Here is a 23,171-nt window from a genome sequence, read left to right on the forward strand (position 1 = left end):
ATTTTATATACAATAGACACTGTGCTCAAACTATACAGTAGCTGCACTTTAAATGTAGCAGTCACTGTGTAAAAACTATATCGAAACTTGCAATTACGAAACAATATTCTATTAGAGAAGTTTCCTAGTTATAAACAGAAAATCTATTCTGCAAATCAGAAATTTTCAATTTCACTTAGTATTTAGTATTTTTGCGGTAAGCGCAAAGGTGACTTCACGCTAATTGAGACATAGCCTACTCTTAGGGGTGGAGATTAATGAACCATAGGAGTTAGCTACGACAATCGTCGAGGCAGCGTAGATCGTGCCTGCTATAAAAGCTGGTTACATAGAGGACATAGAGTAATGCGTCGCCGGTGGCGCCATCGTTTGGCGTATGCTGCACCGCAATAGACGTGTATGCTACCCTGTGATCGCAACCGTCAAGAGCAGTGATGCCATCATTTGGCTAATTCTGGTACCACCATGGTGCGATGAAGTATTCTTCTATCATGGGTATAATCCATATTTTGGTAATGAACGGAGTCTTCAATTATTGAATTAAATCTGTTTATGAAATGTCTCTTTAACCTGCATAATCGAATGTTCAACTTCTTGAAGAAGGTATATGTTTAAGTTTTAGGAATTCCTATGAATTATTATTCTAGATTCTATTATTAACTCTATATCAAATACTCCATTTTTGAAATCGAGAATTGCAAATACAGAAACTGTGCAGTCACTGTATATCAAAAACTGCGTTTTGAAAATGCAGAATTATCAATACAGAAACTATGCAGTCACTGTACATCAAAAACTGCGTTTTGAAAATGCAGAATTATCAATACAGAAACTATGCAGTCACTGTACATCACAAACTGCATTTTGAAAATGCAGAATTATCAATACAGAAACTATGCAGTCACTGGTACATCAAAAACTGCGTTTTGAAAATGCAGAATTATCAATACAGAAACTGTGCAGTTACTGTACATCAAGAACTGCGTTTTGAAAATGCAGAATTATCAATACAGAAACTATGCAGTCACTGTACATCACAAACTGCATTTTGAAAATGCAGAATTATCAATACAGAAACTATGCAGTCACTGTACATCAAAAACTGCGTTTTGAAAATGCAGAATTATCAATACAGAAACTATGCAGTCACTGTACATCACAAACTGCATTTTGAAAATGCAGAATTATGAATACAGAAACTGTGCAGTCACTGTACATCACGAACTGCGTTTTGAAAATGCAGAATTATCAATACAGAAACTGTGCAGTTACTGTACATCAAGAACTGCGTTTTGAAAATGCAGAATTATCAATACAGAAACTTTGCAGTTACTGTACATCAAGAACTGCGTTTTGAAAATGCAGAATTATCAATACAGAAACTGTGAAGTTACTGCACATCAAAAACTGCGTTTTGAAAATGCAGTATTATCAATACAGAAAATCTGCAGTCACTGTACATCAAAAACTGCGTTTTGAAAATGCAGAATTATCAATACAGAAACTATGCAGTCACTGTACATCACAAACTGCATTTTGAAAATGCAGAATTATCAATACAGAAACTATGCAGTCACTGTACATCAAAAACTGCGTTTTGAAAATGCAGAATTATCAATACAGAAACTATGCAGTCACTGTACATCACAAACTGCATTTTGAAAATGCAGAATTATCAATACAGAAACTGTGAAGTTACTGCACATCAAAAACTGCGTTTTGAAAATGCAGTATTATCAATACAGAAAATCTGCAGTCACTGTACATCAAAAACTGCGTTTTGAAAATGCAGAATTATCAATACAGAAACTATGCAGTCACTGTACATCACAAACTGCATTTTGAAAATGCAGAATTATCAATACAGAAACTATGCAGTCACTGTACATCAAAAACTGCGTTTTGAAAATGCAGAATTATCAATACAGAAACTATGCAGTCACTGTACATCACAAACTGCATTTTGAAAATGCAGAATTATGAATACAGAAACTGTGCAGTTACTGTACATCAAAAACTGCGTTTCGAAAATGCAGAATTATCAATACAGAAACTGTGCAGTTTCAGTACAGCAATCTCTGTGCTGCATTCTGGTGGCATTTGTAGTGCAGTATTTGTACAGTTGCTGTATATTGTGTTTGTTGGGAAATTGATATTATACAACCAAATTGAGAGTACCAAATAAGCCAAACAAGCAGAGATGGAGATAATAAATCTAGAAAGGAATGGAAAAGAGAAACTGAGATAGATGAAGGTGATTCCAAACATAAAAAATAAACTTCAGGGCATTGTTTCAATTGTGGAGGGCGAGGTCATTTTTCTAACGTATGTCCCGAAAAAGTAAAAGGACCGAAGTGTTTCATTTGTTCTACTTTTGGTCATTTGTCAATTAAATGTCCAAAGAGAAATGTGGGAAGAGGAAGCTCAAACATGTCAATAATAGAAGTGGTACCAAAAATATTGTTAAACTGAGTATAGCTGATGTTCAGTTGTTGGCACTTTTGGATACTGGAAGTGATATTACAGCAATACCACAAGATGTGTATGATACATATTTCAAGGATGTGAATTTTGATGAAGAATCTGTAATTTTGAGAAGGATCGGTTCGAGTAGCGTTTCTACAATGGGTTCATTTGAAAAGGATGTTCTCATCAACGGTGAAGAACTATCATTACGAATTTATGTCATTTCCAAAAAAGCATTGAATTTCAAGGCGATCGTTGGAAATCATATTTTGCATCAAGCAGATGTTATCCTTAGAGACGATGAAGTTGTCGTATTCAAGAAAGAAAAGAAAAATTACGTGTTGAAGCTGAACAAAGAGGAAAAAGATGACAAAACTGGTACTGTAGGTTAGAGTAATTTGAAGCAAGGTGAAACGTTGGAGAGAGTATTAGAAGGATGCAATGAGAACAATGATTGGAGGCATGAAAGTTCAATAAATCTATGGAATAACAGGAAGAAAGAGACTAAAATTTGTTCGAATGAATGTATCCAGAAACTATAAGAGGAGAAACTTATGACGGAACACTACGAAGAAGTGATTTTACAGCTCCAGAAGAAAATATTTAGGAATTACTAGAAAAGGCTATATGATACAGGGACATGATGAATCCTGAGAAATATTTGAATCAGAGTGCAAAAAGTATATTTCAGATGTACAGCAGGAAAACAGAAAAGAAGGGAAGGAAACCAAAGTTTCATAACATGGTAGGTTTGATAGCTATGAAGAGCACATAATTTTGAAGCAGGCATTAAAATTCGCAGAAAATACCTAGGACCTCATTAAATTACAAAGGTGAAATCTAAGGGGAGGTATGACGTGATGAAGGTAGATCATCATGAAGGACCAAATCGTACTTCCACATGAGCGGAATACATGAAGTCTTGGCTTAAAAATCGAAGTGAATCCGAGTCGGATTCAGTGTAGGATGGCCGAATGTAGGAAGCTATTCTTGATGTACTTATTACGTTGTTGTTGTTCTATTGTTGTTCCTATTGTCAGGATACTTAACGAACACTATATACAGCAACTGTACAGATACTGCACTACAAGTACCACCAGAATGCAGCATAGAGTTTGCTGTATAGAAACTGCACAGTTTGGGTATTGATAGTTCTGCATTAAAAAAATGCAGTTTTTTATATACAATTACTGTACATTTTCTGTATTGATGAAACTGCATTTTAAAAATGTTGTTTCCGATATACAGTGACTGCACAGTTTCTGTATTGATAGTTCTGCATTAAAAAAAATGCAGTTTTTTATATACAATTACTGTACATTTTCTGTATTGATGAAACTGCATTTTAAAAATGTCGTTTTCGATATACAGTGACTGCTCATTTTCAGTATTGATAATTCTGCATTAAAAAATGCAGTATTTTATATACAGGTACTATACATTTTCTGTATTGATGAAACTGCATTTCAAATGCAGTTTTTAAATGCAGTTTTCGATATACAGCAACTGCACAGTTTCTGTATTGATAATTCTGCATTAAAAACATGCAGTATTTTATAAACAGTTCCTGTACATTTCCTGTATTGATGAAACTGCATTTTAAATGCAGTTTTTGAATGCAGTTTTCGATTTTCAAAATGCTGTTTTTGATGTACAGTGACTGCACAGTTTAGGTAATGACAATTCTGCATTTTCAAAATGCTCTTTTCGATATACAGTGACTGCCCAGTTTTTGTATTGATAATTCTGCATTAAAAAATGCAGTATTTTATATACAGTTACTGCACAGTTTCTGTATTGATGAAACTGCATTTTAAATGCATTTTTTGTATAAAGTGACTGCACAGCTTGTGTATAAACAAAATGCAGTATTTGATATACAGTTACCGAACACTTTCTGTATTGATAATTCCGCATTTCGAAAATGCAGTTTTTGATATGCAGTGAATGGATAGTTTTTGTATTGATAATTTTGCATTTTGAAAACGCAGTATTAGTTTGCACAGTTTCTGTATTCACAATTCTTCATTTCAAAAATGCAGTATTTGATATAGTGTCACTGCAAAGTTTCAACAATGATAATTCTCTATTTTTAAATTCTGAAGTCTGAAAATGCAGTATTTGATATACAGTAACTGCACAGTTTCTGTAATGCTGCAATGCGTCCAATGTAGGAAGGTACGATCGGTAGAGTACGTTATTGACGATTATGCCCGGAAGGTCTGTCCTTTGTTGGAAGTTGGAACGTTTAACGTTAGTCGTTGGGCGTTGGCGCACATTGTTTTAGATCAGATTTGGATAGAGAGTAAAGATTTGTCGATTAAGTGAATTTTGTGGGCAAATTTCGATGTTTTAGCACTACAGCTTTTAAACCAGATGAAATAGACAAAATCTGATACCCCATTCTCGTTCTCTTTTTCTGAGAAACTAACAATTGTACTAGTCATTTTTGGCCACTTTCTTTTGTTTTCGAGTTATAAGCAAAAATTGGAAAAATGGCGATATTGAAATAAATTTATATCTCCGCTAATACTGATGATAGAGCTCTGAAATTGAAACATTATACATCCATTTTGTTACGTAGAATCCAGTGGCGTGCTCGCCTTTTTAGCAGGATTTTTAATCACGAAGCTATTACCCAAAGTTATGTTTTTTTAAATGGGAACACTAGTTTTCTGTGCAATTTTTTGAAAGCTTAATTTTTACTGATTTCAAAAATATATAACATCATATGGTTTGTATCAATATAAATGATAGAAAATGGTCAAAAACGTTTTTTCTCAATATTTCTATGGTTTCAACTTTTGATGAGCACAGAATCATATAGCATCGTATGATTACCACTGTCTCCTTCTATAAGTCTTTTCATTATTATGAAAATTTATTAAATATATCTTGATGCAAATTTTGTGAAAATTGGTAAAATGAATAGAAAGAATGACATTGCCGGAAGGAGACTGCTTTTGTTATAGGAAACTGTATTTTTCTGTGCTCGTCAAAAGTTGAAACTATAGAAATATTGAGAAAAAAGGTTTTTGACCATTTTCTATTATTTATATTGATACAAACCATATGATGTTATATATTTTTGAAATCAGTAAAAATTAAGCTTTCAAAAAATTGCACAGAAAACTAGTGTTCCCATTTAAAAAAAACATAACTTTGGGTAATAGCTTCGTGATTAAAAATCCTGCTAAAAAGGCGAGCACACCACTGGATTCTACGTAAAAAAATGCCTGTATAATGTTTCAATTTCAGAGCTCTTTCATCAGTATTAGCGGAGATATAAACTTATGTCGATATCGCCATTTTTCCAATTTTTGCTTATAACTCGAAAACAAAAGAAAGTAGCCAAAAATCACTACTACTATTGTAAGTTTCTCAGAAAAAGAGAACGAGAATAGGGTATCAGATTTTGTCTATCTCATCTGGTTCAAAAGCTGTAGTGCTAAAACATCGAAATTTTTCCAGCCTGTATATCAAAAACTGCATTTTGAAAGTGCAGAATTATCAATACAGAAACTGTGCAGTCACTGTACAGGGTGGGCAAAATTCGTTGTCTACTGAAGGGGTCTCGAGAACTATAGCAGCTAGAAGAAAACGGATGACACATTCTCGAGCTCTTTTTTCCTGACTCTTCAAAATCTGAAAACAGATCAAGTTCATAGATTTTGAATTATGAACGAAAATTGAGAAATTGTCATTTTCAATAAAGCTGAATAACTCGCTTATTTGAACTCGTATTCGAAATCTGTTTTTACATTCTACAGGCAGTTTTTATGGGGAATTTGAATATGATATTATTGAATTTTTCGATCCAGTCATTTTCGAGATACGACAAGGATTTCTGATTTTTCAAATGTAAACTATAATTGAAAGTTCTTTCGTCTTGCTGCAATTTTTTTTGGTGATTTCAAAAATGTATCATATGTCGCTATTCACATGAATGTAACGTAAGAAAAAAAATTCAATACTTTTTCCTGCTTTTTGATTCTCTGATTTCTCAGAAAAACGATAATTGAATAAATTTTCTCCTTCAATACTCAGACGGAAGTCTTTTACTTTCTTTGAAAGGATATCAATCTCGATATCGATATATATGTATAAAAGAAATAATTATTCGACTGTCGGTGATTCCTATCACAGAAGGTTGAGTTTACATAGACTTATGTGGAGTTCACGAACCATAATGCATTTTAAACGGTCGCTATTGTTATGCCAGCCTACTGAAAATTCAATAGTAAGTCGAAAAGCAGGAAAAAGTACTGAATTTTTTTTCTTATGTTATATTCAAGTGCATATGTGATACATTTTTGAAATCAGCAAAAAAATTGCAGCAAGATGAAAGAACTTTCAACTATGGTTCACATTTGAAAAATCAGAAATCCCTGTCGTATCTCGAAAATTACTAGATCAAAAAATTTTTTAATATCATATTCGAATTCCTCATAAAAAAGAGAATGTAACAACGGATTTCGAATACGAGTTGAAAAAAGCGAGTTATTCAGCTTCATTGAAAATGACAATTTCTCAATTTTTGTTCATAACTCAAAATCTATGAACATTAAGCTGGATATGTTTTCACTTTTAGATTAGTCGAGAAAAAAGAGCTGAGAGTGTGTCGTCCGTTTTCTTCTAGCTGCTATAGTTCTCGAGATTCCTTCAGTGGACAACGAATTTTGCCCACCCTGTACATCAAAAACTGCATTTTGGAAATGCAGAATTATCAATACAGAAACTGTGCAGTCACTGTACATCAAAAACTGCATTTTGAAAATGCAGAATTATCAATACAGAAACTGTGCAGTTTCAGTGCAGCAATCTCTGTGCTGCATTCTGGTGGCACTTGTAGTGCAGTATCTGTAGAGTTGCTGTATATTGTGTTTGTTGGATAGGCTAGAAAGTTGTCAATTCAAACGTGAATTGAGAAAGACGTTAGTACTCATTTCTTCGAAAATTATTAAAAAAGAGTAAAGATAACAAAAGTCGAGACGCGACCGTTATCTAGAAATTAAAAGGAGTTACGACGGATTGAATATTGAGGCGTAAAGGTGTATCAAGTTGTGTTGATAAAATTAAACTGTTCAAACTGCTCAGAAGAATATAATAATTACCCTAGACTTTCATAAGAAACCTACATACATATTAAAACTGCCGTACGTTAATTCAATAAAATATGAAGTTCTTCATTTGATATTCTCTAGTTTCTAATTCCCGAAAATTAAATTGAAAAAAAAAAAATTTCATTCATCATATTGCTACATGACACGGGCGGTATCAATTAACTTGTCCACCTGTCCGGTGCACATACGTCTTCGAATACGAGAACGAACGATAAAGTGCGGCTACAGAGTGTTTTTTGAAACCTTGTCCGATTTATGATAAAATTCACTGATTTTGGTGGTTTATCACCTAGGTGTCGTTGACTGGAGTTAACATCTGGCTTCTCGTGAAGGCTGAATTACATATGACCTGACAAAAGTTTCTTATTGAAAAACATTGATGACGTCACTGCAACTGCATAATCATCACCTTCATTCATCAAAATTTGGGCAAATCAAATAAACCAACTCTAACTATACTATAAATATATGTTCCATTTCATATACAGTGCTCTCTGCATATTGTTGTATACAAAAAAACCATTATTGATTCTGAAAATAACTTTCCTGAATAAGAAGTATTGAAATAATATAAAAGAGACTCCCTCAAGTTCCGTTCATACCAAAAGTATCGCCTATTTCAATTCATACGTATCGTAGTTTCAAGTTCTGTTTCTAGTATATTTACTTAAACCTTAAAGTTTAAAGGTGACCTCTAACCATACAAGTTGAGTGTAGTGCAGAGTTTTGGTGTGTTCTCTAAAAAGCCACCTGGTGTCAGAAGGGAAGAACCTTTTTTAAAAACCCAAAAGTTTGCAGTAGGAATACGACAATATACTTCTGATTTGAAAAGAATAGATACCGTTTGGTGCGAAATGATGTATTCGTCAATGTAAAAAATGAGTATTGAACCGAAAAGATCAAGCTTGCAGTGTATACAATATACTGAAAACGATTAAATGATTCCATAGATTAGTAATATCGCGCGGTTGCTAAAACATGTTCATGTTTAATTAATAATTCACTGCAATCACGTTGAACACGTTTAATTGATTTTGTCCATTTCCTCGTCTATTTTTTAACGAAACAGGCACGTATCGAAGATCATACCCGCTGATATCAGTTATTTGAATTTACTGTTGGTCTCGATGAAACCAGATCTACTTTTCACCTTCCAAAATTTCAAACACAGTTTCTTTCACTTTACCATATTTTTGAAAATAACATTGCCATTAAAGATTTTTTTTCTTTTCACAGATTTGTTCAGTGGAATTGATACAAACTGTAGAGATTCGATGAAGAATTTGTCCTTATACGAAGTGTGTCAAAAAAAGGTAATCTCTTCTCTAGGAAAGATAGAAAACTAAAAAATTATTGGGGTTTGCTTTCTAAAAAAATAGTCATCCATAGTTAAGATACATAGTGTCCGAACTTCCCCGGACAGCATCTAAATATGAAATAAATATTATTTGATTATCATGATTCATCATGGTCCGGACATCAATGAATTGAGACAACGTATCATAAAATCAAAAAAAATTTTGGGATAAGATGAAAGAGGATATTAAAAGTCATATTAGTCCTCTACCATTAACTCAAAACAGCAACAGATTTATTCTCACTTTTCAAGACGATTTAACGAAATATATGCAATGTCTAATCATGATGCAGAAAACGTAGCAATTCACTTTATAAAATTCTCTACTTATTTTGGTTTCCCGATGTAATAATTTGTAGTTTTAATCTTGTCACCAGGGAGCTTTAGCTCCGAGATATCGAGTTATTAGTTTTCTGTGGTCTGGTAGGAAGTTGGGTTTAGAAGAATAGTGAGTACAGAGCAGGTGTGCTTCTCCATCGTATCGTGTATTTTGTGTTATATTTTTATGAAATCAGAGAAGTGAAAATATCAGGAGTTTTATTTTGTATACGCCCAGTATTAGATACAGTCTTTCAGAAGTGGGATTACCGGGAAATTTTTTTGGATTGAGATTCACTATTTTTCTATTTATTTATTTGTGACAGGATCATAAACTAATACCTAAAAGGATGTCCACGAGAAGAAAATGAAAATTTACAGAAGTACTGTGTGAGCACATATTATGAATAAAAAAAAAATTATGACTTTAGAAATACAAATTTATTTGTGCAAATAGTTGGGAAAAGCATTATTTTTCTTAATGAGCCTATTTCTGCGTAACGATTGAAGCGAGTTGCGCAAAAGAACGCGAAATACGAAAAAGGGTGTTTCCTAACGTGTTTCACAAAATATTTTTTCTAATTTTGAATAGGGTGTTCTGGATGTTGCTATGAATTCAAATCAAAATTAGCAAAAACGTCTTTGAAAGCTTCTCTAGGAGATTCCTTGGAAATCGTCTAGTGACGAAAATTATTCAATTTTTCACTCTGTTATTATGAAATCAAGTATCATTTCATCCTCAGTTGCAAAAAGTAAAACATTTCAAAACGTCAATGAGTTATAAAAAGTGTCACTTTATATGTCAAAATTGAAAAAAAAAAACAATTATACCATTTATATTTTGTTATATATTCATGTGCGAAACAAGAGTCCAAAAAAAGGACAAATTCAGTAAAAAAAAATATATAATCAAGCAGGGAGATCCCTGAAATGGCTTCCCAAACATCTTTTGAGATTTTTATGGATCTGACCAACATCTTCTTCTTCCAGTGTCATGACCGTGTCGATCGTTGACTATGATGATGATGTTAAATTCGCACTTTATCCACTATAGCGCGAAACAACTGCGCTGTTGATTTACCGAACCACGTTCTGAGATTCTTCAGTCATGTAGTTGTCCTCCTCCCTACGATTCTTTTTCTCATTATTTTTCCTTGAATGATTTTCCGCTGATCATTCGCCGTATTTTTCCGGATGTCTCATGATGTGCCCAAAGTATTCAAGCTTCCGGCGTTTTATGGTGGTCGATCGTGAGTTGGGTTGCCTGACTCCGGTTTGTCAGGCGCCGACGAAAGAAAAACTTTGTTGTCTGTCAATCACGACAATCAATTATTATTCGTATCATCACCGGACACGCCGAAATCTCTCTTTGATATAATCTTCTTATATATCTCCGAAAGCATCGCACCATTTTTGTCATCTCTGTATATTGAGTGAGCCAAAGTGATATTGAGCAACTTTAAGTGAAGTGCCGTGTGTTCTTTATCGTGGAGATTCATCTGAGTTCGACTTAAGCCAGTTGGGTTAGGTAAGAGCATTTTTACCTGTTCAGTTGCTCAGAAATGATCGTTCTTCTTTAACCAGCGATAAGGAAAGGGGTGGTGGCTGTCTGGTTGCTGTTCGGAAAAGTTTATCTGTCCAGTGCGTGACGCGGGTGCAAGTGTCCGTGGAAGATTTATTGGTGGTTGTGACGATCGGTTGCCAGAGGTTCTTGTTCGTGACGGCCTATATACCCCCTCGAATGCATGTGTCTTACTATGAGAATCACTGTGCGAACATCGAGGCTGCAGTGGAGGAGTTTGAACCGGACGGAGTATTCATTGTTGGTGACTACAATCTACCATATAGTGTGTGGTCTAGCGGCCAGTCGGGTTTGTCTGTTCAGTCAGGTTTGTGTCAGTGCTCTCAGGTTCTACTTGAGTCCTTTAGTTTTCTCAATCTTCACCAGAACAATTCTGTATTAAATGTCGGGGGTAGAATGTTAGATTTAGTATTTTCTAGTTGTGAATCACTGAGGGTCGATGCGGCGATTGATGTCCTTTCGAAGTTGGACATTCACCATCCAGCGCTAGCTTTTGAAATTCCTACTGGTCAAAACTTTAGGAAAATACAAGAAATTATTGCTTTCAATTTCAAGGCTGCAGATTATGAGGGTCTGAATGAGCGCTTGTCAAGCATAGATTGGTCAGCGGAGCTCGAGGCATCGAACGATTGCGTCGGCTCTCAGGTTGATGTTTTTTACAGTATGTTATATGATGCCATTGATAAGTTTGTTCCAAAGATTGTAATCAGACACTCAGATTTTCCCAAATGGTTTTCGAGGGAACTGAAAGATCTTGTTTTCAGAAAAAAAATTGCTCACAAAATTTATAAAATATCTAATGCCTGGGATGATTATCTTCAATTTAGTAGCCTTAGGTCACAGTGTGCAAAGATGACTAATGAATGTTATAGCAGTTTTATCAGGGAAACCGAAATATCTATTAAAAAAGATCCTAAAAAATTCTGGAATTTTGTGAATGCCAGAAAAAGGGATAATTGCTTACCCAATGTTATGTTGTACGAGGGCGACGAATGTCGTAACGAGAGCGAGATAGTTGATGCTTTCGCAAGATTTTTCCAATCTACTTATAAGCAGCATAACGACATCATCTCCTGCGACGCCACTGATGCATTTCGTGATAACGATAACACCATTTCTTTCACGATGATTCATGTTGAACAGGTGTTGCAAGGTATCGAATCTCTTGACGTGAACAAGGGTCCCGGACCTGATAACATTCCGGTTTTGTTTTTAAAGAAGTGCAAGGAATTCATTGCTCTCCCACTTCAAATATTGTTCAATAAGTCCTTAAATGATGGCGTTTTTCCGGATATTTGGAAGACTGGATTCATCAAGCCTATTTTTAAATCGGGATCCAAGGAGGATGTTTCCAATTATAGACCAATAACGATACTCAGCGTGATCCCTAAGTTATTTGAATCAATAATTCATGAGCAAATAAAATCGAGAATATATGATAAAATTATTCCTGAACAGCATGGTTTTTTCCGGGGTAGAAGCGTTGAGACAAATCTTCTGGTTTTCACTCAGTTTGTTCTTGAGGCTTTGGAGGATCACAGACAGGTCGAGGTTGTTTACACTGATCTAGCGAAGGCGTTCGATAGTGTGTCCCATAAAATTCTTGGTAGAAAGCTTAGGATGTTTGGTCTCCATGATAACTTATGTCGGTGGTTGATGTCTTATGTGTCAGACAGATACCAAACCGTTAAAGTAGGCGGAACATTATCGTTTTCGATACCGGTAACTTCGGGAGTCCCCCAGGGTAGTCACCTAGGCCCTTTGTTATTTTTGATTTTTATCAATGACCTAAGTCTTGTCATCCGATTTGTTAAGTTCTTGCTCTTTGCGGATGATTTGAAGCTTTTCTTTTCAGTAAAATCGTTATCCGACGTTGAGAGATTGAGATCGGACCTAAAGGCAGTTGAGGATTGGTGTGCTGCCAATTGTCTGGCTATCAACGTTGATAAATGTAAGTTCATGACGATATCCCGTCTGGAGCGCCCCATCATGGTCGATTATTGTATAGGTGGTAAGAATATAGATAGAGTGTTTGTTTTCAAGGATCTGGGTGTTTCATATGATAGCACATTGTCTTTTAGGGCACATATTCAGGCCATTTCTGCGTCATCTCTCAGGACTTTGGGATTCGTTATTAGAAATGCTAGGGACTTCAACGTCGAGACTCTGCAACATCTTTATATATCTTTAGTTAGACCTATGTTGGAGTTCTCATCTGTCGTGTGGTCTCCATACTTATCGATCGATGTTTCTTTGCTGGAGAGGGTTCAGAACAGGTTTCTCAGGTGTGCTGCTGTTAGAATGGGTACTTTCTCGATCTATACTTTCTCAGCTAGTCGAATGCGCGACCGTCTTGGTCTGTCCTCTTTGAGAACGAGGAGGTTTCATGCGGATGTGATATTAATTGCTAAGCTCTTTCAAGGTCTTTTGTACTCCCCTGACTTGTTATCGCAATTCAGTCTGTATGTTCCTCCTAGACCCATCCGAAGGTTTGATTTGTTTCGACTTGCACAGTCGAGGACTAATTATTGTTTAAATTCTCCGGTTTCGAGGATGATGAGAAACGCTAATGTCGTGGACTCCTTAGGAGTTGATATATTTCATGATTCCATTTCGAGGTTGAGAAGAGATTTGAAGTACCTGATAAGACTGTGATATTTTGGATACATTTGAGTTGTTGCTCTATTGTCTTCTTTCTGTTTTGATGTATATATTTATATGTATGTATACTTGAATTTACTCTACGTCTACTCTCTTTTGTGTTTTGATGGATTGATTTGTATTTTTTTTCTTAACTAAAAGGTCATGTACCGTTAATAAATAAATAAATAAATAAATAAATAAATAAATAAATAAATATCAATAAATCATATGAAGTTGATCGCAAACTCATTTGCGATCAATTATTGGTGCCGTGAAACCCAGGAATTAATCTAAAATCCCCTAAATTCAGTCTATTTTTCCATTTCTGTTCATCTGATCATTTAATTTCAAATTCATCATTTTGTTTCCATTCGAATAAATTAATTGAATTCACTACACGGCAATCCTTATCACGCCGTCATCTGTTTTTATCTTCAGCGATAAGCGTGTGCATCAGGTTTTTATTCCGGAATTCTTTCGAAGTAAATTCGCATCTTGGAATATTAAAATTTCGCAGTATTATTATTGTAATTTCGAGTGTTGCATTCAACGTCATCTGTTTATTATCTTCACTGATAAACAATCAATCGTGTAGTGTTTGTGTCTGTTTAGTGGATGCCCACATTGTCTCATGTACACCAGTGAATGCGCCGGCTGTTGATTTGTTGATTAGTCAGTCGTTTGATAACGCTTATCGAGATTGGACGGGCGTACTTACTGGTGTAGTGGTGAGCCAGTGAGATTGTACATACAAAGGTACTTTACAAGTGGCGACGAGGTAAAAGGTAATTTAACTTTCTAATCAAAAGGGGAAGGAAAGTAAGGTCGGAGAATTCCTTTTGGAAAAGAAAAATAAAAGAGTTCGATCTAGAGAAGTTATTTACTCGTGTATCAAACTTTTATCCGATTATGTAAGTAGGACATATTCACTTCATAGGATGAATACAATCAATTTCGAGTTATTGGTATAATTGGTACCTGACTTAGTAATGTAGCTATGTACCGAAGCGTAGAAAGTTTCTACAAAAGCTCATGGCATAAATAAAACGAATTATGGTTATGCTTCGCCTTACTTTCTTATCTTAGCTTTATTTTATTGTCATTTCAATGCATGAAATAATATACCTACATTTTATTGCAATGTCATTAATGTTGTGGTATATCTATGTGAATGTGTCGATTGTCATTGAATTGATGATAACTGAATTGACTTCCATTAAATTGAATGTCTTGTTTGTCATTAAATTGACGATAACTAAATTGACTTTCATTGAATTGAATGTGTTGATTGTCATTAAATTGACGATGAATAAATTGACTTTCATTAAATTGAAGGTGGTTGTCATTAAATTGACGATAACTGAATTCACTTTTATCAAATTGAATGTGTTGATTATCATTAAATTGACGATAATTAAATTGACTTTTATTAAATTGAATGTGTTGATTGTCATTAAATTGACGATAAATAAATTGACTTTCATTAAATTGAAGGTGGTTGTCATTAAATTGTCGTTAACTACATTGATTGTTCATTAGATCAACAATATTGATTTCCATTATATTGGAGATGTTGCTAGTTAATGAACGGTGGTCTTATCAAATTGTAATGAGGATATGATTCGACTGTTATCCTATTAAGGGGCTGAAGCAATCCATTCAATTGGATGTCCTTTCAGGTAACTCAACTTCAATTCATTATGGCCTACAACCTACCTCCGCCAGAAAAACTTGATCTTGAAGGGGACAATTCGTCAGTCGCTGTAAGATGGGAAAGCTGGAAAAGATCTCTGATAATTTATTTTGAAGCTGCCGATATCACGAATGCATCTAAAAAGAGGGCAATGTTATTGGTACTGGGTGGTACCGCGCTACAAGATATTTTCTACAATCTGCCTGGCGCGAGTGGAGAACCTGGAGATGATACTGATGTGTTCGAGTTGGCTATTAGGAAATTAGACGGATATTTTCTTCCAAAACAAAATAAGACTTACGAAAGGCACATTTTCAGCCAAATTAAACAAGAGGAAGGTCAAAGTTTTGAAAAATTTGTGATTAAACACAGGGAGCAAGCTAATAAATGCAAATTTCACGATCCTGAAGAATATATAATCGATCAAATCATAAGAAAATGCTCATCATCCGAACTGAGAAAAAAAATTCTTACTATGGGAGATGAAGTAACACTGGATAAAGCGATAACTATTGCAAACACTTTGGAGATAGTCAATCATCAACTAGAGAGTTATGAAAAGAATGGTAAAGTACAATCCAGCGAAATCAATGCGATTAAAATGAGGAATACGAATATATATAAATATGCAGGGAATGAATTGAAACAAAACTCAAGTGAGGAACGGATGACTAAGTGTAGCAGATGTGGAACTTTCGCACACGTCAACAAAGGTTTACCGTGTCCGGCGAAGCAAAGAAAGTGTAACGGATGTGGTAAACTGGGCCATTATCAAAAATGTTGCAGAACTAAACCCTATGGTCGAAAGAGAAAAATTGGAAAACAAGAAGACCAGAAAAATGATTACAAAAAGCATCGAAAAGACGAAGAAGAAGTGCAATATATATTCAATTTAAATGATGATGCTACTATTAAATGCGAAATGGGAGGCGTGTGTTTAAAAATGCTAATAGACTCGGGCTGCAAATCGAATTTGATCTCGGACGAAACATGGGAGTATTTGAAAGAAAACAATGTTAACTGCTCCAACCAGATTAAAGAACCAAAGAAAATATTCTTGGCCTACGGCAGCACGACGCCATTAAAGGTGAAGGAATCCTTTGAAACATCGATTAAAGTGAACGGAAAGATCACCCACAGTACTGTTTATGTTATAAGCGATGGATCCAGAAATCTTCTGGGTAAGGATACTGCGTTACAATTAGGGGTTTTGAAACTGGGCGACATGGAAGTCGATTCAGTTAAGGAGCTAAAAACCCCGTTTCCGAAGTTTAAAAATATTCTCGTTGATATACCAACAGATCCGTCAGTGAAACCAGTCATGCAACCTTATCGAAGAATACCTATTCCACTAGAAGAAAAGATCCATGAGAAAATTGAGGAGTTGTTAGAAATGGATATAATAGAAGAAGTAAATGGACCATCGAAATGGGTTTCGCCTATTGTGCCTATTCTTAAAGACAATGGTGATGTACGAGTGTGTGTTGATATGAGGCGTGCAAATGAAGCAATTTTACGAGAAAACCACCCGTTACCATGTATGGGCCATTTACTCCCAAAGATCAAAAGAGCACACTTCTTTTCTAAACTCCACATCAGTAACGCTTTTCACCAAGTGGAACTAGATCCGAACTCCAGACATTTGACAACATTTATTACATCCAAGGGACTTTACAGATATAAAAGGCTTATGTTTGGAATCACCTCCGCTCCAGAACTTTTCCAGAAAATCATAGAGAAAATGTTGATAAAATGCGAAGGAGCTCTCAATTTTATCGATGATATATTGGTATGGGGCGATAGCGAAGAAGAGCATGATGCACATTTGTCTAACGTTCTGAAAGTATTGAATGACAATAATGTATTATTGAACAAAGGAAAATGCATATTTAAGGTGCAGAAAATCAGCTTTTTGGGGCATGAATTAACACCAGAGGGAGTCAGGCCATTATCTAAATATATTAAGAGCATTGAAGAGTTCAGGCAACCTAATTCTATTGGAGAATTACAAAGTTTCCTTGGATTGATAAATTATATAAATAAATGGATACCCAACATGGCCACCATCACGGAGCCGCTTAAAGAGATCCTAAGGAAAAAATTAGGAAAAAACGCTAGTATCAAAGACCACTGGAAACAAAGACAGCATGAGTCATTTCTGCAGTTGAAAAACGCACTATCAAAGATTGAGACCTTAGGATATTATGACGTGAACGATAAAACCCAAGTGATAGCGGACGCCAGCCCTGTAGGATTAGGAGCGGTCTTGGTACAAACAGACAACAAAGGACCAAGAATCATAGCGTACGGAAATGGGACTCTGAATGACTGCGAAAGAAAATATAGCCAAACTGAGAAAGAGGCCCTCGCTCTAGTTTGGGCAATCGAACATTTTAATACCTTTTTATTCGGAAAAGAGTTCGAATTGATAACAGACCATAAGCCTCTGGAATTTATATTTAGTCCCAGGTCAAAACCATGTGCACGTATCGAAAGATGGGTTTTAAGGCTTCAATCATACCGTTACAAAATAAAGTACAAACCAGGAAAGACGAACATAGCAGATTCCTTGTCACGTTTATGTGATTATTCCGATCAACCAGATAAAACATCAACTAAGGACCATGTGTATCAAATAGTTGAGCACGCAAGACCTCACGCAACCTCGATGCAACAGATAGTAAAAGAATCAGAGGCAGATACTGAAATCATGAAGGTGAAAGAAGGCCTTCACAGAGACCACTGGGATGAATCCATCAAAAATTATAAAATATTTTCCAATGAATTATGTTTTCATGAGAATATCTTACTGAGAGGTAATAAGATTGTCATTCCACGAAATCTGAGGAAGCAAGTACTAGATGCGGCTCACGAAGGCCACCCAGGAATCGTGGGGATGAAAGGAAAACTGCGGTCTAAAGTCTGGTGGCCCAGAATAGATAAAGATGTTGAAACTATAGTAAAGGCTTGCAAGGGATGTACCTTGGTTGGCCTACCCAATCATCCTGCTCCAATGAAGCGTCGTGAGCTTCCGTCTGAGCCATGGGTGGATGTCGCTATGGATCTTCTGGGGCCACTACCGAACGGGATTTACCTTCTAGTAATAGTCGATTATTACAGTCGATACAAAGAAGTAAAGATTATGAAAACTATAACAAGCGCACAAATAATCATTATTTTGAAAGAATTGTTCAGTCGCCTTGGCTATCCGCAATCAATGACTGCTGATAATGGCCGGCAGTTTGTGAGTGAAGAGATTAAATCATTTTGTCAGGAATGCAATATTAAGCTCTTCAATACTGTACCGTACTGGCCACAGATGAACGGAGGAGTCGAACGCCAGAATAGGGACATTGTTAAGCGCCTCAAGATAAGTTCAATAGAGAAGAAAAATATCAAAGACACACTATATCAATATCTAATGATGTATAATTCTACTCCTCACTCTGTAACGGAAAAGTCACCGTCAGAACTCTTTTTCAAACGAAAGAATAGGGATAAAATCCCCATGTTAGGAGATATACATGATCCGGAGGATGATGACGTGAAAGAAATGAACAGATCGAACAAACTCGATCCGACATTCACTCCCACACCACATACGGTGCAGAAAACGTCAAGTGGAGACATAACTATCAGGAATGATGAAACCGGTCAGGAATTAAGAAGAAACGTAGTACACCTTAAGAGAGTGGAGGGTCAATGGAAAACAGTAAATGCGGAGGCCACAACGGATGAAGACAAAAACTGTGATCCTCAATGAATGCATATAATTATAAGGGAGGAAATTTAAAGCTTCTGAATATTGTTGAGTGTTATATCATATATTATTATTAGTATTGAAATTGTTAATGAGTTGGATAAATAAATTTAATAAAAAGGAAGGGATGTAGTGTTTGTGTCTGTTTAGTGGATGCCCACATTGTCTCATGTACTCCAGTGAATGCGCCGGCTGTTGATTAATAATCGTTTGATAACGCTTATCGAGATTGGACGGGCGTACTTACTGGTGTAGTGGTGAGCCAGTGAGATTGTACATACAAAGGTACTTTACAAATCGTCTGTTCATTGCTTCTTCGGAATCCCCGTGAGTAGTTTTATTCTTTTTATCTTTTTACACACCGGGGTCGTTCAGCAAGGTCGGAATGCCGTCGATAGACAAATTAAAGGCCTCTATCGCCGAATCGATGGTCAAGCGCGAGAATGCGTTCGCCGCAGCTTCCACCCTGCTCAATTCAGTTAAGGGTTTGACCACTGAGGTCCAGGTAGCTAACATGTGCCTGACTGAATTGACCAGGGTGGAAAAATCATTCAGGGAAGCTGATGACTTGATAGTTAGATTCAACTCTCAGTTGGAGGAGTCTGAGCGTGACGAATCACATTCCAAATTCGCAGCATTCTTCGAAACTTGCCTGCATATTCGTGCCGCCCAAAGCCGCATAACTGCATCTTCATCTGTTGCCAGTGTTGCCGCGCCTTCCTCATCGTCGGTTGAGCTTCCGATTCCTCGGGTTGAGTTGCCCTGCTTTTCCGGTAAAATCGAGGAATGGCCCGGATTTATTGCTCTCTTCGACGCCCTAGTGCACCAAAGTACCTCTCTGGCGCCCGTTCAGAAATTTCATCTGCTATCGTCGGCTCTTTCCGGTGAGGCCGCATCAGTGATCTCCGGATTCGAGATGAATTCGGCCAACTATCTTCTGGCTTATCAGGCCCTTCACTCCCGCTACCAGAATCCCCGGCGTCTGGCAGATCTTTACGTGAACCAGATTTTAGAGTCCCGGCCAGCATCTGTGTCTTCTTTGCCACAGTTGAAGTGGTTCATCACCACCCATCAGAACGCCATAAATGCCATCAAGGCGCTGCCAATATCAGATCTGGCAGACTATCTTTTGGTGTCTATGTCATTGCGTAACCTCGATGAACCATCTCGCCAGTTATTCGAAGGGCAGTCTGATGATTTTCCCAGTCTCGTTCAACTGATCGACTTCATCAATCGACAGTTGCGAGTGTTGGAAAGTTCTACTCTCACCTCGTCCCGATCGTCTGCGCCCAGGAGATCGTCAAGACCTCAATCACCAGCGGCCTCAACGTCTGTTCCTCTATAGTCTGCTCAATCATCCCCTGGTCCATCCTCTCGCCCCCATGCATATGCTGGAGTACGCCCCTCTGCTTCATCTAGTTCGTCGTCAGCCTGTGTGTATTGCTCCGCGAATCACTCCATTCGCTGTTTCATATAGTATATGTTAGGCTGAGGCCATTTTAAGTTTAGAGTAAGTGTATATGTGTCAACGGTGTCCGGTGACAAGTGACTAGGACAGATACGTCACGATGAATGTTGAATGTAGAAGCAGATTACGAACCGATGAATATAAATTAATATAACTCAGTGCCTCTTATTTTTATATAACTATTGAGCCCTCATCCAGACAAACAAGTATAAAACATGGTGTGAGGTGTAGCTGTAAAATCTGGCTACTAGAAGATTTTTACGGTAATTATACAGATGAGATGCAGTGAGGTTGGGTTTACACGTGCCACGTGCCTTGGAAAGAGAATATTGGAAATATTAGCAATCTAGTTAGAATGGAGAATTATTTCAAGCCTCCAGACTCCCTCAATTTAGATGGAAACATTGCAGAAAGTTGGCGGAAGTTCAACCAGAAATTCAAGTATTTTATGGATGCACGTGGTCTTATTGAGGAGTCCGAAGAAACGAAGACTGCAATTCTTTTGAATGTGATAGGAGATGATAGTCTTGATGTGTTCAACACTTTTCCACCGCTCTCAGATAGTAATAGAACTCTGGAAGGTGTGCTTAAGCAGTTCAAGGAACATTGTGAACCGAAAAAGAATGAAATATATGAAAGGTTCTTATTCAATAGTATTGTTCAAAAAGATGGGTAAAGTTTTGATAGCTTTCTCACAGATTTGAAAACTGCAGTGAAGACTACTGGATACACGAAACCAGAGGAAATGATAAGAGACAGAATTGTCAGTTGTAATTTAACTAGTGCAATGAAAATAATCGATTCATTTTCATTGCAAGAGTTAAATTTAATGAGAAAATTTTGTGAATCCATCAAATCGTACTGTGTCGCTGTCAGTTGGTGTCACATTGCCGTCACCAGTGGCGACGCTAATTGTATAATTTATACTCATTGCAGGCACGTAGGAGCTGTTGGAAAAAATCGTTGCTACGGACAATAAAAAATTTTTTAGTAAACGACGCATTATAAAAAACCCATTGTCAAATTTTCTAAGTGCAATGTCGCGATTTGGAAACGCTTCTGCTGTAGATATTGATAAGAATATAGACAATCTTACGCCAACAAATACAGAAAAGTCAAAAACGTCAGTATGGAGACAATTTCAAGAGTTTTGTGCCGAAAGAAATCACTTCTTAGAACGAGGAACTTCGATGTAAAAAATTGTCTTCATTCTAAAGGAGTGGGCAAGCAACATGCGCAAGAGCGATGGATCCTTTTATAAAGAAAGTGTGGTGAAAACAATGTGGAACGTGACAGCAAAACTTATAACTTATAATCCAGTGTTTTCAAAAACCTGCCAAGGAGGAGGCCGCAGATTAACAGACAGTAAATGGTTAATCAGAAACACCACTAATGAAGACATCTGCCCCGTTAGGTAGGTCAAATTAACAGTTTCTTATTCAATTTTTCTTATCAAAGCTTTTTTTTAAGATTATACAAAAAACTTTCATCAAAACGAAGATCTAAAGTGAAGACGAACCGTCTGTTTCTTACACTGAATCGAGAATGGCAAAATAATAATATATGGTTCAAGAATATCCCAGTTGGCCGAAACGAGATCGCAAAATGTCCAAAAAGCAGGTCTCGATAGCGAAAAGTTCAAATTTACAAACCATTCTCACCGAGCAACTGCCGTAAGCCATCTAGCCAAGGTTGGGGTAAACGAAAACCAGCTAACGAAAATAACGGGACATGGAAATGTCAGTTCAATAAAACCTCATTTACAACTCGATAGAGAGTTTCACGAGGAAATAATAAGGAAAATGAGAAACATTGAAAACAACGAGTTTAGTGTTTCTTCAGTTTCAACTTCTGCTTCAAGTAACGTTGTTTCTGACCAACAACAAGCTTCGACTGGTTCAATCATAAATTTCAATAATTGCGTTTTTAATTGTAAAAATTTCAATAACTAGATTCAACAGTTTTCATGTTACTTCAATAAGTATTATAATAAACGTTTATAATTACGTCTGCCTTTATTTTACAGGACCTGATAATTTTGCACAAGTGCAAATTATCGATAATTTGCACTAATGCAAAATTATCGCCTAATTGTATGCTCATTGGCTAAAACAACAATCAAAAATAAGTCGGAACATTGTTGTCTGTCAAATTTGACAGATGAATAAAATTTTCTTTGAGCCATATTTTCGCGATTAAGACGCGTGCAGCGTCTTGAAGCGGTGCTATTCGAGCGAATAAGTCATAACGTCAGTCTTTAAGACGCTTTAAGCGGAACCTGGCGGTCTGTGGAGAGCGCCTGTGTCATAGAGTCATCTTGTCTCTGGTCTGTGTCGTCTTAAGCGGAAAGAGGTAATATAAAGAAGAAGGGAGAATATGTTGTTTATATCGAATTTGATTTGAATTCCTACTAGGGAAGAGTGCTTTTATTGCCAATAATGCAGTTTCTGCATTATCATTTAGAATAAATAAATATTTTTCAAATAATAGCCAAAGAACAGAAATTGAAAAATTCACAATTCGATTCGCTGTCTAATGACAACGACAGATGACTCAACCATCAGCGATATTCTATTTTCGCGACAACAAAATTAATGACGTCACGCTTAAAGACGCTTTAAGACATCGATTAAGACGCTTAATCGCCAAAATTTGGCTTTGGAATATATGACAAAGTTATAAAAGAAAAGTTATTGCGAGAACCTGATTTAGTTCTCAACAAAGCCATCGATATATGTAAGGCGAGGGAAGTCAGCAAGCA

General features: G+C 36.3%; 2 protein-coding genes across 2 annotated transcripts; both read left to right on the forward strand.

Moving 5' to 3' along the window:
- Nucleotides 1-15,189: 15,189 nt before the first annotated feature.
- Nucleotides 15,190-18,945, forward strand: LOC123310260 (uncharacterized protein K02A2.6-like). The gene has a single exon (XM_044893728.1). The coding sequence runs from the start codon at nt 15,190-15,192 to the stop codon at nt 18,943-18,945; it is 3,756 nt and encodes a 1,251-aa protein (XP_044749663.1).
- A 382-nt stretch (nt 18,946-19,327) lies between these two features.
- LOC123310261 lies at nt 19,328-20,287 on the forward strand. Its single transcript, XM_044893730.1, has one exon. It carries the CDS (start codon nt 19,328-19,330, stop codon nt 20,285-20,287), a length of 960 nt encoding a protein of 319 aa, XP_044749665.1.
- Nucleotides 20,288-23,171: the final 2,884 nt, after the last annotated feature.

The sequence above is a fragment of the Coccinella septempunctata genome, chromosome 3, assembly GCF_907165205.1.
Source record: "Coccinella septempunctata chromosome 3, icCocSept1.1, whole genome shotgun sequence".
Lineage (NCBI taxonomy): Eukaryota > Metazoa > Arthropoda > Insecta > Coleoptera > Coccinellidae > Coccinella > Coccinella septempunctata.

Coding starts and splice junctions, on each gene's coding strand:
- LOC123310260 (XM_044893728.1), top strand. CDS start 15,190: ATGGCCTACAACCTACCTCCGCCAGAAAAACTTGATCTTGAAGGGGAC.
- LOC123310261 (XM_044893730.1), top strand. CDS start 19,328: ATGCCGTCGATAGACAAATTAAAGGCCTCTATCGCCGAATCGATGGTC.